At 43.5% G+C, this 16,700-nt stretch overlaps 1 protein-coding gene across 2 annotated transcripts in view; it reads right to left on the minus strand.

Annotated features, from left to right (window-relative positions):
* Positions 1-16,700, minus strand: part of RPRD1A (regulation of nuclear pre-mRNA domain containing 1A) — an 84,445-nt gene that overhangs the window by 48,645 nt on the left and 19,100 nt on the right. For both annotated transcript variants that reach the window (XM_073587769.1, XM_073587770.1), the window contains exons 3-4: positions 16,391-16,497; positions 1,417-1,529 (exon numbers count right to left, since the gene is read on the minus strand). In XM_073587769.1, the coding sequence (XP_073443870.1) occupies positions 1,417-1,529; positions 16,391-16,497 (220 nt within the window). The remainder of the gene's footprint in view (positions 1-1,416; positions 1,530-16,390; positions 16,498-16,700) is intronic.

Consider the following 16,700-nt stretch of genomic DNA (forward strand, 5'->3'; position numbering starts at 1 on the left):
CTAACTGTATGTCAATTACAGTTCTCTCTCATCTTTTTAAGTGGGAGAACTTGCACAATTGGTGGCTGACTAAATACATTTTTATGACCTGTTGTAGCGCAATGTAAGCGCGAAACGATCGCCGTCTGTACTTGCTCCATGGTTGTATCTGCCTGCTGTTGGTAATTTGATGCCACAATAAAAGATTTTTTTTTTGCATGGGACGGATTGTGCCTATCCACTTTCTTCTCTATGGAAATGCGTTTTTTTCCCCACTTGTATTTCACTGATTCATTTTGGATGAAGTATAATTTTAAAATAAGGGTGCAGAAACTTGTGACCCAGGGGTTGAATGACTCTGTGATGCTGTTCTGAGCAGTCCATGATCACGTGGACACAGAAGCCATATGACTATTGTTTAATGAGCACCATAGGGCTGTACAAGTTCTATCTTAAAGTGGTTGTACCAACATAGAAATGTATGAGTTATACCCAGAGTAGGTGATAAATGTTTGATTACCAAGACTTCCACCGAACACTCGAAAGGAGATACCAAACTACCATTCTTCATCGCCTCATCGAGAATAAAGCGGCATAGTTGAGTATATCCCATACCACTCCATTCTCTTCAGTGAGACTGACTGATATAGCGCTACACTATCTCCACTAGTCCTATAGGTAACAAACAGAACAGCATCTTACCTGCTCAACGATGAGGCTCAACTTATTGCCCAAAGAAATAAGGAAGAACAAGTGATAGGGAATCCCATTACAGTGGTTCATGGTAGTTTCAGCACTGGGAACCTCAGTGACCATAAATTTACACCTATCATGTGCATAGGCGATAAATGTCCTCAGTGGTAAATCTCTTGAATCTGCCTCTCTAGCTGCCTCTCACTAACAGCTAGGGGAATGCATCTATAAAATAATCTATAAATTTTCAGTTAATGCTTAGATAAGACATTTTAGAGGTTGTCCATTATTCTTTATTATTTCAACATGTGCCCTTAGAGGTCTTCAAATTAGAAAAAAAAAACACAACTCCCTAGCATTGCTGCTCATGTACCCTGCTGTTTTCTAAACATCTTTTACTGGAAGAGGAGTCAGGTGACCAATACAGCCCCTCAGTATCAGTGACCACTGATTAGCTGCAGCGGTCACCTAAGAAACTCGCACTGGAAGATGTACAGAGAGAAAGAGGGGTTCCAGTAAGCTAGCAGGCTTTTTTCATTTATTTTAAGAGAGCCATGAGCATATTTTGATATAAAATGTAGGGAACAACGGCTTTAGGATATTTTACTTATATCTCCGTCATTGTCAAACTACTTTGAAAGCGGTCATCAGCAGCAAGGAAGTAACTCAAGTCTCCTACCATTTTCATTGGAAATTGGAAATTCGAGCATACATACCGAAAACCAACATGAATTCAAGTAATACCTGTGGAGGTTCTTCTGGAGTCATCTTAGATAATTCTTCATCTTCATCATCATCCTCATCTTTGTTAATCTTTACTTCTTCATATGGCCGCTTTTTAGCTTTTTTCTCACCATCTTTAAAGTCAAAGTTAAAAAATAGTATTATTACAATTGACAGGTCCTAGTGCTGTATCATATCAATTTGTGTCAATTTTAAGCGTAGTCAGTAGAAATGAATGAATCAGGCAAAATTCAAACCCATCGCATTTTCCTAAGAAATTCGATTAGCGGAGAAGTTTTCGCCACAAATTTTATGTCCCTTATTACTCTCTAGGGTCCCATCAGTCTCCAGAGCATAATAAATTTAACGTTTAAAGAAAAATTAAAAAAAAATTGTTCTCACCTTACCATTCACCTCACTGGCTCCTCCACTCCTGACCGCACTGAGGGTTTACATGTAGTTACCTCAACCCCCAACCCCCCCCCCCCCCACAGAATCCTCCCTAAGGGATTTCAGTGCAAACAGTAACAATTCAATAAAGACAGGACAGGAAATTCAGGGGGGGCCAAGGAGGTGAGTAAAGGAATTTTTTAACAATTTGATGGCCTCTTACGTCTCGGAAAAATAGTGGCTAGCGGCTGTCATTTCACTGTATCTGCAACAAAGCAAATCACAAAAAAAATCTGCATTTTGGCGAACGAGGATTTTTGCAACATCCAATTCCATTGTTCCTTCATCTCCAATGGTCAATGTTTGTACTGAAGATATGATGTAACAGGCAGCAATTTGCGTTTAGGTGTTGTTATCCATTGCACATGCTATTTTATTAAGGGCATGTCACACTAAGAGATATCGCTAGCAATATCGCTATAACTAGTGACGTTATAGCGATATTGCTAGCGATATCTCTGTGTCTGATACTTACCAGCGACCGGCTCCCCCGCTGCTTATCGCTGATCGCGCGAGAACGTTCAGGACTGTTTCTCGTCGTCAGCTTCCTGTGGCGCTTCCTGCTGTGAGGACGAGCGACGCGTGGAGCCGGGCGGGAGGACGCAGGATCGCCTGGTGTGACAGGTAAGTAGCGATCCCCGTCCCCAGCGATGTCGCTAGTGAGATCTGCCTGTGTGGCAGCTCACTAGCGACCACTTAGCGATGTACCAGCGATCCTGACCGCGTCATATCGCTGGTCGGGATCGCTGGTACATCGCTAAGTGTGACAGTACCTTTAGCTTAGACTAAATACCTGCCACTTTCCAGCTTAGTAATTATTTTTTGTATAGATAAATGAATTACTACTGCGCTTAGAGTCACTGGTATCTATTGTCTTACTCAAATGGATTTGCAATCAATAAAAATCAAAGTCCAGAGCACAATAAAAGAACCAGGTTTGAGAAGAAAACAACAAGTGACAATAAAAAATCATATATCCCTTAGGATGCTTAATGCCAATTGTAGTGCATGAAACCAAGATTACCATGTGAAGCGGTAGGGGTTAACTGCCACAGAGAGGGAGGGCGGGCTCAGTCTCACAAGTGATTCTGTGTTTGAAGATCCCAAAGGTCCTTCTGTAAATAATGACACTCCTCCGGTGGGTTGGTGATTAAATGCTTCTTGCTTAAGAACGGCAGTAATCGTGTTAGCGATGCTACCCGGCCAGTGGCAGCAGTCGCTCTAATTGCAGGCTGGGTGGAAAAACACACTGAACTAGGTGCCCAAATGTCACACTGTGCTCGTCAGCACAGGACCTGTGTCACGTCAGAGACACGTGATGCACTGGGCTGCAGCCACTAGAGATAGCAATGAGGACCAAAAAGCTATCCTACATGTTTCAGAGACTCCTGTCTCCTTCCTGACCCTGAGGAGGAGTGTCATTATTTACAGAAGGACCTTTGGGATCTTCAAACACAGAATCACTTGTGAGACTGAGCCCGCCCTCCCCCTCTGTGGCAGTTAACCCCTACCGCTTCACAAGGTAATCTTGGTTTCATGCACTACAATTGGCATTAAGCATCCTAAGGGATATATATGACTTTTTTAGTGTCACTTATTGTTGTTTTCTGCTCAAACCTGGTTCTTTTATTGTGCTCTGGACTTTGATTTTTATTGATTGCAAATCCATTTGAGTAACACAATAGATACCAGTGACTCTAAGCGCAGTAGTAATTCATTTATCTATACAGACTTTCCCTTTGACATTTATGGTGACTGGTGTCTTTCTACTTTTGCTGCTGGAGTCCCTATATACACTTGAGCGCCACTGAGGTTTTTATATTATTTAGTACCGTATATACTCGTGTATAAGTCGACCCGTGTATAAGTCGACCCCCCTAACTTTACCTAAAAAAACTGGGAAAAATGTATTGACTCGCGTATAAGTCGAGGGTGCACAGTGAGTGGCCCCAGTTATCTGCATAGTATGTGGCCCCAATTATGATGCACAGTGAGTGGCCCCAGTTATGATGCACAGTATGTGGCCCCAGTTATCTGCACAGTGAGTGGCCCCAGTTATCTGCATAGTATGTGGCCCCAATTATGATGCACAGTGAGTGGCCCCAGTTATGATGCACAGTATGTGGCCCCAGTTATCTGCACAGTGAGTGGCCCCAGTTATCTGCATAGTATGTGGCCCCAATTATGATGCACAGTGAGTGGCCCCAGTTATGATGCACAGTGAGTGGCCCCAGTTATGATGCACAGTGAGTGGCCCCAGTTATGATGCACAGTGAGTGGCCCCAGTTATCTGCACAGTGAGTGGCCCCAGTTATCTGCACAGTGAGTGGCCCCAGTTATGATGCACAGTGAGTGGCCCCAGTTATGATGCACAGTGAGTGGCCCCAGTTATGATGCACAGTGAGTGGCCCCAGTTATCTGCACAGTGAGTGGCCCCAGTTATCTGCACAGTGAGTGGCCCCAGTTATGATGCACAGTGAGTGGCCCCAGTTATGATGCACAGTGAGTGGCCCCAGTTATCTGCACAGTGAGTGGCCCCAGTTATGATGCACAGTGAGTGGCCCCAGTTATCTGCACAGTGAGTGGCCCCAGCTTTTCTGCACAGTAAGTGGCCCCAGCTTTTCTGCACAGTGAGAGGCCCCAGCTTTTCTGCACAGTGAGTGGCCCCAGTTATCTGCACAGTGAGTGGCCCCAGTTATCTGCACAGTGAGTGGCCCCAGTTATGATGCACAGTGAGTGGCCCCAGTTATCTGCACAGTGAGTGGCCCCAGTTATCTGCACAGTGAGTGGCCCCAGCTTTTCTGCACAGTGAGTGGCCCCAGCTTTTCTGCAGTGAGAGGCCCCAGCTTTTCTGCACAGTGAGTGGCCCCAGTTATGATGCACAGTGAGTGGCCCCAGTTATCTGCACAGTGAGTGGCCCCAGTTATCTGCACAGTGAGTGGCCCCAGTTATGATGCACAGTGAGTGGCCCCAGTTATCTGCACAGTGAGTGGCCCCAGTTATCTGCACAGTGAGTGGCCCCAGTTATGATGCACAGTGAGTGGCCCCAGTTATGATGCACAGTGAGTGGCACCAGCTTTTCTGCACAGTGAGTGGCCCCAGTTATGATGCACAGTGAGTGGCCCCAGCTTTTCTGCACAGTGAGTGGCCCCAGCTTTTCTGCAGTGAGTGGCCCCAGCTTTTCTGCACAGTGAGTGGCCCCAGCTTTTCTGCACAGTGAGTGGCCCCAGCTTTTCTGCACAGTGAGTGGCCCCAGCTTTTCTGCACAGTGAGAGGCCCCAGCTTTTCTGCACAGTGAGTGGCCCCAGTTATGATGCACAGTGAGTGGCCCCAGCTTTTCTGCACAGTGAGTGGCCCCAGCTTTTCTGCACAGTGAGTGGCCCCAGCTTTTCTGCACAGTGAGTGGCCCCAGCTTTTCTGCACAGTGAGTGGCCCCAGCTTTTCTGCACAGTGAGTGGCCCCAACTTTTCTGCACAGTGAGTGGCCCCAGCTTTTCTGCACAGTGAGTGGCCCCAGCTTTTCTGCACAGTGAGTGGCCCCAGCTTTTCTGCACAGTGAGAGGCCCCAGCTTTTCTGCACAGTGAGTGGCCCCAGTTATGATGCACAGTGAGGGGCCCCAGCTTTTCTGCACAGTGAGTGGCCCCAGCTTTTCTGCACAGTGAGTGGCCCCAGCTTTTCTGCACAGTGAGTGGCCCCAGCTTTTCTGCACAGTGAGTGGCCCCAGCTTTTCTGCACAGTGAGTGGCCCCAGCTTTTCTGCACAGTGAGTGGCCCCAGCTTTTCTGCACAGTGAGTGGCCCCATCATGCTGCTGCTGCCGCTGCCTCCCTTACAAAAAAAAAAAACAAAAACCTGTATACTCACCTCAGTTGCTGCCCCCTGCTCATCAGCGTTGCGCTCTGCAGTGACTGTGCAGGCAGAGAGCGATAGCGCTCTCTGACCTGAATGTCACTGCAGAGGTCGCAAGACAGCAGAGCGCAGGGACAGGTGAATATGCCTCCCAACCCCCCCTTCATACTCACCAGGTCCTGGCGCTTGTCTCTGCAGCTCCTCTGCTTGTTCCATGTTGTCGGCACTGCTCTCTTCCTGGTTCAGCGGTCACGTGGCACCCGCTCATTAAATATGCGCATATTTAATGAGCGGGTACCGTTTGACAGCTGAAGCAGGAAGAGAGCAGCGCCGACAACATGTAACAAGCAGGGGAGCTGCAGAGAAGGGTGAGTATGATCTGACACCCCCGCTCCCCCTCCCCCGCCGATCCCCCCCGGTATATGACTCGTGTATAAGTCGAGAGGGGGACTTTCAGCCCCAAAATATGGGCTGAAAATCTCGACTTATACACGAGTATATACGGTAATTATTTTCGCATATGAAAAACATTTTCAGTTTGGGTGAACACTCAGTGAAAACTTTAGATCAATAAATGAGGGTAAGACAGTCTGTAAAAGTAGGGAACTTTTTCTTGCTGTCTGTAAAAAAATGTAAGGTGTTTGGGATTTTTTTTAAGCTTAAGAAACTTATACAGGTTATTTTGGCTGTAATGATCATCTTTTTACAGTTTTCAGTGACTGCAGCTGTCTTCATATCAGAATTATGGGCTGTAATGTAATCATTTATTATGGTTCTCCAATGTGTCCATAAAAAATACAGTCTGTCTGTGATTTTTTTGACAAACTGTCCAGTAATAAAAAAATCAAGTTGGCAAATCTGCAACCAATCCACACCCCATGATAATGTGGATGATAGAAAGAATGCTTCACCGGGATGGCACAACTTAAATGCCACTGCAAGTGATTGAGTGCCGATCTAGCTCCAGTCGCTGCAACTAGAAGCAGGTGCCAGCTGTATAATACAGCCAACTCCCTCCCAGTGTGAAGCAGGCTCAGCTGCGTACAACCCAACCCACTTGACATATAATGGGGAATGAAGAGTAATGCATAAAAGTATAGCATCAGACTACAAAAGGAAAACTATACCAATATGTGGATATGTGATCTAGGTATTCTCAATTTAGCATTTCTCATTTAACCCCTTCCGGTCGCAGCTAGATTTGTTGCTCCTAAGAGCCCCATTCCTTAAATCTAACCAGTCTGAGTTTATGTGGCAATAACTCTAGCAGGCTTCTACCAATACCAGGTCACCGGAGGTCGGTTCTTACCGTCCCCAGTCTTCTGATCGCGTTAATCACTGAATAATGGTGATCATAAAAAAAAGTCTGATTTTTAACTAATTTCTCTCTCCTCTGATATGATCTAGCATACGAGAGGAGAGAAATGGGTTCCCCCAAGCCCCCCCGATACCTCTGCCATCCCTGGCCCCTTCTGCTCCGTTCCCCGGCCCTCCGTGTCATCTTCCTGGAAGAAGATGGCAGTGCGCTCTCCAAGATCTGCCGGCTGGTACCTGGCAACAATAGATCTTTCCTATTGGTTCATTTTGATCACTGTGCTAGACCATATCACAGTGATCAAAATAAAAAAAAAAAAGTAAATCAAACCCCCTCTTTGTCACTCTCTCAATTAGGTAAAAATAATAAAATACATTTTTTTATTTTTTTCCATTCTTTGCAGTTAGGGTTAGGGTTAGAGCTAGGGTTAGGGTTGGGGCTAGGTTTAAGGTTGTGTTGGGGGTTAGGGCTGTGCAGGGGTTACGGTTGTGGTGTTGGGGTTAGGGTGGGGTTGTAGTTAGGATTGTGTTGGGGTTATGGTTAGGGTTGGAGTTAGAATTAGGGAGGTTCCACTGTTTAGGTACATCAGGGGGTCTCCAAAAGCGACATGGCGCTACCATTGATTCCAGCCAATTTTGAGTTCAAAAAGTCAACTGGTGCTCCCTCCCTTCTGAGCCCTGCAATGCACCCAAACAGTGACTTTTCCCGACATATGGGGCATCGGCGTACTCAGGAGAAATTGCAAAACAAATTTTGTGGTCCATTTTCTCCTGATAAAGGAGCGTTGTTTTACTTTTTCAACGCAATATTGCCTTGAATTAAGATCGGACACCATGTCGCGTTTGGAGGGCCCCTGATTTGCTTAATCAGTGGTTACCTTTGGTCACTGAGCTCCGTTCCCAGTCGGGCTGAGCTGTGATGGGATCCTCGCTAGCACAGTGAGCGCTCACGGCTCACGCTGCTAGCGAGGATCTCACTGAGGTCACCACAGCTCAGCCCGGCTGTGAACGCAGCGTCAGTAACCGAGGCTGACATCATAGAGATAACCTCCGGTCACTGAGCTCCGTTCCCAGCCGGGCTGAGCTGCGGTATCTTCGGTGAGATCCCTGCTAGCACCGTGAGCGCTCACTGTGCTAACAGGGATCTCATTGCAGCTCAGCCCAGCTCAGTGCCCGAAGGTAACCTCTATGACGTCAACCCCTGGTCACTGACGATGCATTCCCAGCTGCTCATTCACCAGTGGTTTTCAGCCGGGACGGTCGCATTTTGGCACAGTCCAGGTTAAAAACGAATTATCCCCCAGACATGGATTACGGCGTGGGACACAATGACGGACAGGTATGATATATTGTTGTTTTATTATTTTTCTTTTATTACAGGAGATCGAGGGGTTCGGTGGAATTAGGAGTATTGTAAGTATGGTTTAATTGAGATTAATAAAGGAGTCTGGTCATTTTTTTCAAATAAAGGACTTTATTCTGGCTGTGTATTTATTTACCATACAACTATAGGATTAGTAATGCATGGGTGTCTTATAGACGCCTCTCCATTACTAAGCCGTGGGCTTGATGTCACTGGACAATACAAAGGTGACATCAACGTCGTAATTTAAAAAAACAGCGTATGGACCCCTCTATTCTTGATAACCAGCCTTGCTGAAGCTCACAGCTGAGGATTGCAGCCCCCAGCTGTGAGTTTTGTCTGGCTGGTTATCAAAAATAGAGGGAACCCACCCGTTTTTTTTTTTTTTAATTACGGTATTTATTTACAGCGCAGGAGCGGCAGATGAATATTCCCATCTGCCGCTCCTGCTCTCACTGTTATTAGCAGCAGCAGGGGTAGATTGGTTGGAGTAATAGTCCCATCAGCTGCTGCCTGCTGTCTCTTTTATTACTTAAATGTAACTCTCATTCTCCCCTGTTCGCGCCGATCCCCGGCAGAGCATAGGAGAATGATGAGAGCCGTGTTCAGCACCCGGCGTCGGTGTAACGCATCTTCAATGGCGCCCGTTCTTGTGGTACTGATGCGGCACACGCGTGCCATACGTATTAAACACACGGACACTGACATCACCGGTACCGGAAATATGAGGACATGTGAAAGAGGCCTTATAGCGGGTTTTTATGTTTGCCAGCTGTCACACACTAAAAGACGCTTTTTATTGCAAAAAATAGTTTTTGCATCATCACATTTTGAGAGATATAATTTTACCATATTTTGGCCTACAGAGTCATGTGAGGTCTTGTTTTTGTGTGACGAGTTGATGTTTTTATTGGTTCAATTTTCGGGCACATGACATTTTTTGATCGCTTTCTATTTCAATCTTTGGGAGACAGAGTGAGCAAAAACAAGCAATTCATCTTTTTCTTTGGGGGGGGGGGTTTATACCGTTCCGCGCGTGGTAAAATTGATAAGGCCTTTTATTCTATGGGTCAGTACGATTGCAGCGATACCTCATTTATATTTTTTTTATGTTTTGGCGCTTTTATATAAAAACTATTTTAAAGAAAAAATTATTTTTGCATCGCTTTATTCTGAGAGCTATAACTTTTTTATTTTTCCGCTGATGGAACTATATGGCGGCTTGTTTTTTGCAGGACAAGATGTTGTTTTCTTTGGTGCCACGGTTATTTATATCCATCTTTTTGATCGTGTGTTATTCCACTTTTTGTTCGACGGTGTGATGATGAAGCATTGCTTTTTGCCTTGTTTTTTTTTTTAATGGTGTTCACTAAAGGGGTTAAATAGTGGACCAGTTTTATAGGTCGGGTCGTTGCGGACCTGTCGATACCAAATATGTGTACTTTTATTGTTCATATTTTTTTTCATTCAAATATTTATTTAATGATAGCATATATTTATTTTTTATTATTATTTTTTATTTTTTTTTAAACATTTTTACAATTCAGGGAGACTTGCTGATCATGCACTGCACATGATTAACACGTTTCCTAGCTATGGTGACCCAGATGTCGTCCTGACTGTGTCTGCAAATTGAGATTCTGGCTTGGCTTTTATCCTAAGTCATGTAAGAAGGCTCGTTAAAGCGTCAACATTGACTTTTAGGATTGCTACTTCCAAGAGGTGGCACTAGAGTTCTAGTCCTCTTCCTCTCTGAAGAGATAATTTGCATAATTAGCATATTTCCCAGAGGAGCATTGCGGCGTTACATCTCCTCACCTCAACATGCTTAGCATGTCATTCTCCGCAAGGAGAAATGATACTTCTTGGATATCAGTCAGACGCCTCTCTCACAGCCAAACCAGATCTCACACTTTGCACTGATGAGGGGCAGTACCCCGAAACACAGTGTCTGCAAATTGAGATTCTGGGTTGGCTTTCATCTTAAGTCATGTAACAAGGCTTGATAAAGGGTAAACATTGACTTTTAGGATTGCTACTTCCAATAGGTGGCACTAGAGTTCTAGTCCTCTTCCTCTCAGAAGAGACAATTTGCATAATTAGGATAATACAGTTGGAAATTTAGGTCACTTAATATAATCTTCCCAAATGGAAGTAGTATGAGATCGCCCTCTAGTGGGCAGTTAAATAAAATGAACACGGATAAAATCCTCAGTTAGGAAATATCACATAAACTTTTACTTTATTGTTTACATCTGTATATTGCCAAATATTATACTTTAACCCCTTACCTACAATTGACGTAATATTCCGTCCATGTGACCATGGACCTAATTACCATGGACGGAATATTACGTCCACGTGGTGAGCGTCGCTGATCGCGGCCGAGTGTCAGCTAATTATCATAGCTGACACCCGGCACAATGTGTCAGGGGCGGTAACGGACCGCCCCCGACACGTTAACCCCTTGTACACCGCGATCAAACACGATTGCGGTGTACCGGGGGTTAAAGGGAAGCATCGGCAGGGAGGGGGCTCCCTCCGTGCTTCCCTGAGCCCCCCACGGCAGCGCAATGTGCAGCGCTGCTGCGGGGGGCTCCTTTCCTGCAGGTCCCCGGAGCCAATATGGCGACGGGGACCTCCGGGGGCCTGCAGGAAGCTGGCTTCCTCAGTGCCTGCAAAGCAGTCTGGGACATTGTAATAAAGTAAAAAAAAAAAAGTGTAAAAATAATTAAAAAAAAAAAAAAATCGCTAAATAAATTAAAAAAAAAAAAAAAAATATTCCCCAATAAATTCATTTTTTGGAAATAAAAAAAAACAAAACAATAAAAGTACACATATTTGGTATCGCCGGGTCCGTAACGACCCGCCCTATAAAACTGTCCCAATAGTTAACCCCTTAAGCGAACCCCTTAAAAAATAAAAAACGAAGCAAAAAATAATGATTTATTATCATACCGTCGAACAAAAAGTGCAATAATGCGCGATCAAAAAGACGCATATAAATATCCATGGTACCGCTGAAAACGTAATCTTGTCCCGCAAAAAACGAGCCACCATACAGCATCATCAGCGAAAAAATAAAAAGTTATAGCTCGCAGATTAAAGTGATGCAAAAATAATTATTTTTTATATAAAATTGTTTTCATTGCATAAAAGCGCCAAAACATAAAAAAAACGACCTAAATGAGGTATCGCTGTAACCGTACTGACCCGAAGAATAAAACCACCTTATAAATTTTACCGCACCCGGAACGGCATAAATGCACCACCCAAAAGAAATTCATGAAACGTTAGTTTTTGTAAATTCTGCGTCCCAAAAAACGAAATAAAAAGCGATCAAAAAATGTCACATGCCCGAACATGATACTAATAAAAGCGTCAACTCGTCCCGCAAAAAATAAGACCTCACATGACTCGGTGGGTCAAAATATGGAAAAATTATAGCTCTCAATATGTGGTGATGCAAAAACTATTTTTTACAATAAAAAGCGTCTTTTAGCGTGCGACAGCCGCCAAACATAAAAACCGCCATAAATAGTAAATCAAACCCCCCGTTATCACCCCCTTAGTTAGGGAAAAATAATAAAATAAAAAAAATGTATTTATTTCCATTTTCCCATTAGGGTTAGGGGTAGAGTTATGGTTAGGGCTAGGGTTAGAATTGGGGGTTTCCACTATTTGCGCACATCAGGTGCTCTCCAAACGCAACATGGCGTCTGATCTCAATTCCAGCCAATTCTGCGTTGAAAAAGTCAAATGGTGCTCCTTCCCTTCCAAGCTCTGCCATGCACCCAAACAGTGTTTTACCCCCTCATATGGGGTATCAGCCTACTCAGGACAATTTGCAAAACAACTTTTGGGGTCCTATTTCTCCTGTTGCCCTTAGGAAAATAAAAATTTTGGGGCAAAAATATCATTTTTGTGGAAAAATTTTTTTTTTTTATTTTCACGCCTGGGCGTTATAAACTTCTGTGAAGCACTTGGGGGTTCAAAGTTCTCACCACACATCTAGATAAGTTCCTTGGGGGGTCTAGTTTCCAAAATGGTGTCATTTGTGGGGGGGTTTCCACTGTTTTGGTACATCAGGGGTTTTCCAAACGCGACATGGTGTCCGATCTCAATTCCAGCCAAAAAAGTCAAATGGCGCTGCTTCCCTTCCGAGCTCTGCCATGCGCCCAAATAGTGGTTTACCCCCACATGTGGGGTATCAGCGTACTCAGGACAAATTGCACAATAACTTTTAGGGTCCTGTTACCCTTGGGAAAATAAAAATTGGGGGTGAAAAGATCATTTTGTGGAAAAAATGTGATTTTTTAATTGTACCGCTGTACATTATAAACTTCTGTGAAGCCCTTGTGGGTTCAAAGTTCTCACCACATATCTAGATAAGTTCCTTAGGGGGTCTAGTTTCCAAAATGGGGTCACTTATGGGGGGTTTCCACTGTTTAGGTACATCAGGGGCTCTCCAAACGTGACATGGCGTCCGATCAGAATTCCAGCCAATTTTGCATTGAAAAAGTCAAACGGCGCTCCTTCCCTTCTGAGCTCTGCCATGCGCCGAAACAGTGGTTCCCCCCCACATATCAGGTATCAGCGTGCTCAGGACAAATTGCACAATAATTTTTGCAGTCCAATTTCTCCTGTTACACTTGGTAAAATAAAAAAATTGAACCTGAAGTAATTTTTTTTGTGAAAAAAGTTAAATGTTAATTTTTTTTAAATATTCAAAAAATTCCTGTGAAGCACCTGAAGGGTTAATAAACTCCTTGAATGTGGTTTTAAGCACCTTAAGGGGTGCAGTTTTTAGAATGGTGTCACTTTTGGGTATTTTCTATCATATAGACCCCTCAAAGTGGCTTCAAATGTGATGTGGTCCGTAAAAATAAAATGGTGTTGCAAAAATGAGAGATCGCTGGTCAACTTTTAACCCTTATATCTTACTAACAAATAAAAATTTTGGTTCCAAAATTGTGCTGATGTAAAGTAAACATGTGGCAAATGTTACTTATTAACTTTTTTGTGAGCCATATCTCTGTGATTTAAGAGCACAAAAACTCAATGTTGGAAAATTGCGAAATTTTCAAAATTTTCGCCAAATTTCCGTTTTTCTCACAAATAAACGCAAGTTATATGAATGAAGTTTTACCCCTACCATGAAGTACAATATGTCACGAGAAAACAGTGTCAGAATCACCGGGATCCATGGAAGCGTTTCAGAGTTATTACCTCATAAAGGCCCGGGAGTTAACGTGCAAACCACCCTTGGTAGTGAAGGGGTTAAAGGGAACCTGTCACCCCCCCCAGGCGTTTTTAAGTAAAAGAGCCACCTTGTACAGCACTAATGCTGTATTCTGTCAAGGTGGCTCTTTTACTTAGCGTCCCTTCCACCGCAGAAAAAATCGTTTTTAAAATTCTCCAAAAATACCTGAATTTTGACAGGGGGGCAGGCCTTTCCCCCTCTGACAGACGCCTCGCATCCATCAGTCATTTCGTATTTGGCGCCACCTCCTCAGTGTTCTTTTGAAATGCTGACGCCTGCGCTGTACTATAGTTTCGTGGGCATGCGCAGTTAGCGCTGCCCGACGTGCCCATGCTCTCAGATCACATCCTGGCCTTCCTATCGCGTGGCCACAGATCCCGCCCCGCAGTCGCTTTTAATTTATTCACACTGCGGGGCTGGGAATCTTGGGCATGCGCAGTCACTTTGGACTCCATCTGGACTTTGTCCTAGCAGTGGCCATTTTTTTGAGGTAGACAAATGTGTGGTCAACCATGCGTTTGTGCATGGATAAGAAGTCAGGACACCGTGGGAACAGAGGCCAGATGGAGAGTAAATTGACATCTGCCTCATTACAGTGAATGGTTCCAGAGATGTAGATGGTAACCCCGAAGTAAGTGTTCAACGTAGAGAACACGATAAATGTGAGATTAAACTTTTTTACAATTTTGGGACGCAGAATTAACAAATAAACAGCAGTTTAGGAATGGTTTCATTTCTTACGCTGGTCACGGTGCAGTATAAGTGATCGACTTTATACTTCGAGTTAGTACAATTTCAGCAGTACCAGATTTATGTAGATTTTTTATGTTAGTTTTGAGGCCTATAACGTTAGTTTTATTTTTCTGCGGGATAAGTTACAAGTTTTATTAGCACCATTTTGGGTTACATTACATTTTGAAGTGAGGCAGAATAGTAAAAAATAGTACCGTAGGTCAGAAATTATTTTTTTTTTAACATACAGTAGTTTACCGTGTGGTACTAAAGATCAGACAAATTTATTCTTAACGACATTGCAATTAAAGCGATGCCAGATTTGTATACCTTTCTTAAGCTTTCCTACCTTTGCATGCTAAAAACAATTTTATTTTAACAAAAAAATTTTTTTTTTTCATCATATTCTGATAGTTATAACTTTTTTATTTTTTCACCAGCAAACTATGGCTTGTTTTTTGTGAGATGACATGACTATTTCAGTGATGCCATTTATCTATACAAATGAATTGTTTAGTGCATTTTATTCCACTTTATGTGGGATGCTATAATGAACAACCTGTATTTTTGTGTTGTTTATTTTTTTTTAGAGCGCTCCTGTGTTTTTTTTTCTTAGCATGTTCACTGTAGGGGTTAAATCTAACTTATCAGCAGGATTTTGCTAAGTAAAGTACAGGCATTGTCAGGGTTAAACTGATTAAAATGATACATGGGTTGATGAAATCTGTCTTGTGGTTCTTGTGTAATCACTGTTAGAAGCTTTCAGTTAATGAGATGCTCGTGCTCCAGGTCGGGCTTGTAGGCCGAGTCTTATCTTCCAGCTGTAAGGGCCCCGTCACACACAGCGAGATCGCTGATTTTGTGATGCATCAGCGATCTCTCCAGCGATATCGCTGTGTGTGACGGGGATCAGCGACCGGCCCCCCTGCTGGGTATCGCTGATCGTGCACGATCGTCCTGGGCCATTTTTTGATCACTGGTCTCCCGCTGGCCAGCGTGCATCGCTGCGTGTGGCAGCAAGAGACCAGCGATCAGCGACGCTGCCCGCCGATTTCCAACGTAAACATCGGGTAACTAAGAGCTGCGCGGCTCTTGGATACCCTCCGTTTACCCTAGATACCAGCGCACGCACGATGTTTACGTTGGATACCAGCGTGCACGCTGGTATCTAGGGTAAACAGCAGGTATCCAAGAGCCGCGTGGCTCTTAGATACCCGCTGTTTACATTGGAAACCAGCTTGCTCGCTGGTCCTGATCGCTGGAGGGGCTGTCTATGTGACAGCTCATCAGCGCAGCCTATCGATGTCCCAGCGATCCCATCCATGTCGGATCGCTGGGACATCGTTATGTGTAACGGGGCCTTAAGCCAGAGAAACCAAGAAAAAACATGCCCACAGGCTGGATAAAGAATTTTTTGCACCACTAGGTGGCAGCATAAGAATAAATAATATATATAAGACTATATGATGCATTTCTCAAATAATTTTTAATTTAACTTTGAAAATAACTAGAGACATTTATAAAATGCACATGGTTTTTCCTTCTATTAATTAATGTGGATAATTAATTGCTAGAGGTTAATATACTTGAATTAAGGATGACTTTATGAGAGGATAATTGTGTCCTGAAAAAATCTGTATACCACGTTTTAAAAGGACGTACCACTTGTTGTCTAATCACGTACCATTTTTAATGTGTATGTCTTGTTATATGTCATTATATTAAATAAAGAATTGTCTATTTTTTAATAGTTTCCTAAGTCTTTTTGTAGGATAGTTTAAAGAAATTAGTAATTGAACCTTTGCGCGTTATGTTTCCTGAAAGTGGGGCGATTTCTATTAAGATTTGGTTTTAGGAGCTGAAAGTTTGTTTGGGAAAGGCCAGACAAGGTGGAGCAATATAGCATGATTTTTTGGTTGAAACCTCCGTTCTCTGGCAAATCAGGTGCCTATTTGGCCTTACCCTAGGTGGGCAAAATTATTGTTACTTATGCTTGAGATTTATAGAGGTACATGACATTACTTACACAAAGCAGTCTTTAAGTGATCCAAGATATCATTCTCATAGACAGCCCTTTCTTCCCAAATTGATAACACCCTGCCCAAATGATTCTTGCAGCCTTCATCTGCTTCACTATATAAAAAAAAGGTAAAACATGCATGATTATTCAAAAAATAAAGTAACATTTCACTAGCATTTACAAGGACAAACATTATATCCAGGCTGAGTTCACGTTTGGAGCTTACTGAATGTGGCAGCCTCCATCATATCTGACAATAACAGGACAGCGCAAATTATTCTTTCCACATCTTAAAGTAACACATGCAAATGATGAG

This window comes from Dendrobates tinctorius, unplaced genomic scaffold (assembly GCF_039654945.1).
Source record: "Dendrobates tinctorius isolate UK_male_01 unplaced genomic scaffold, ASM3965494v1 ptg000102l, whole genome shotgun sequence".
NCBI classification, from domain to species: domain Eukaryota; kingdom Metazoa; phylum Chordata; class Amphibia; order Anura; family Dendrobatidae; genus Dendrobates; species Dendrobates tinctorius.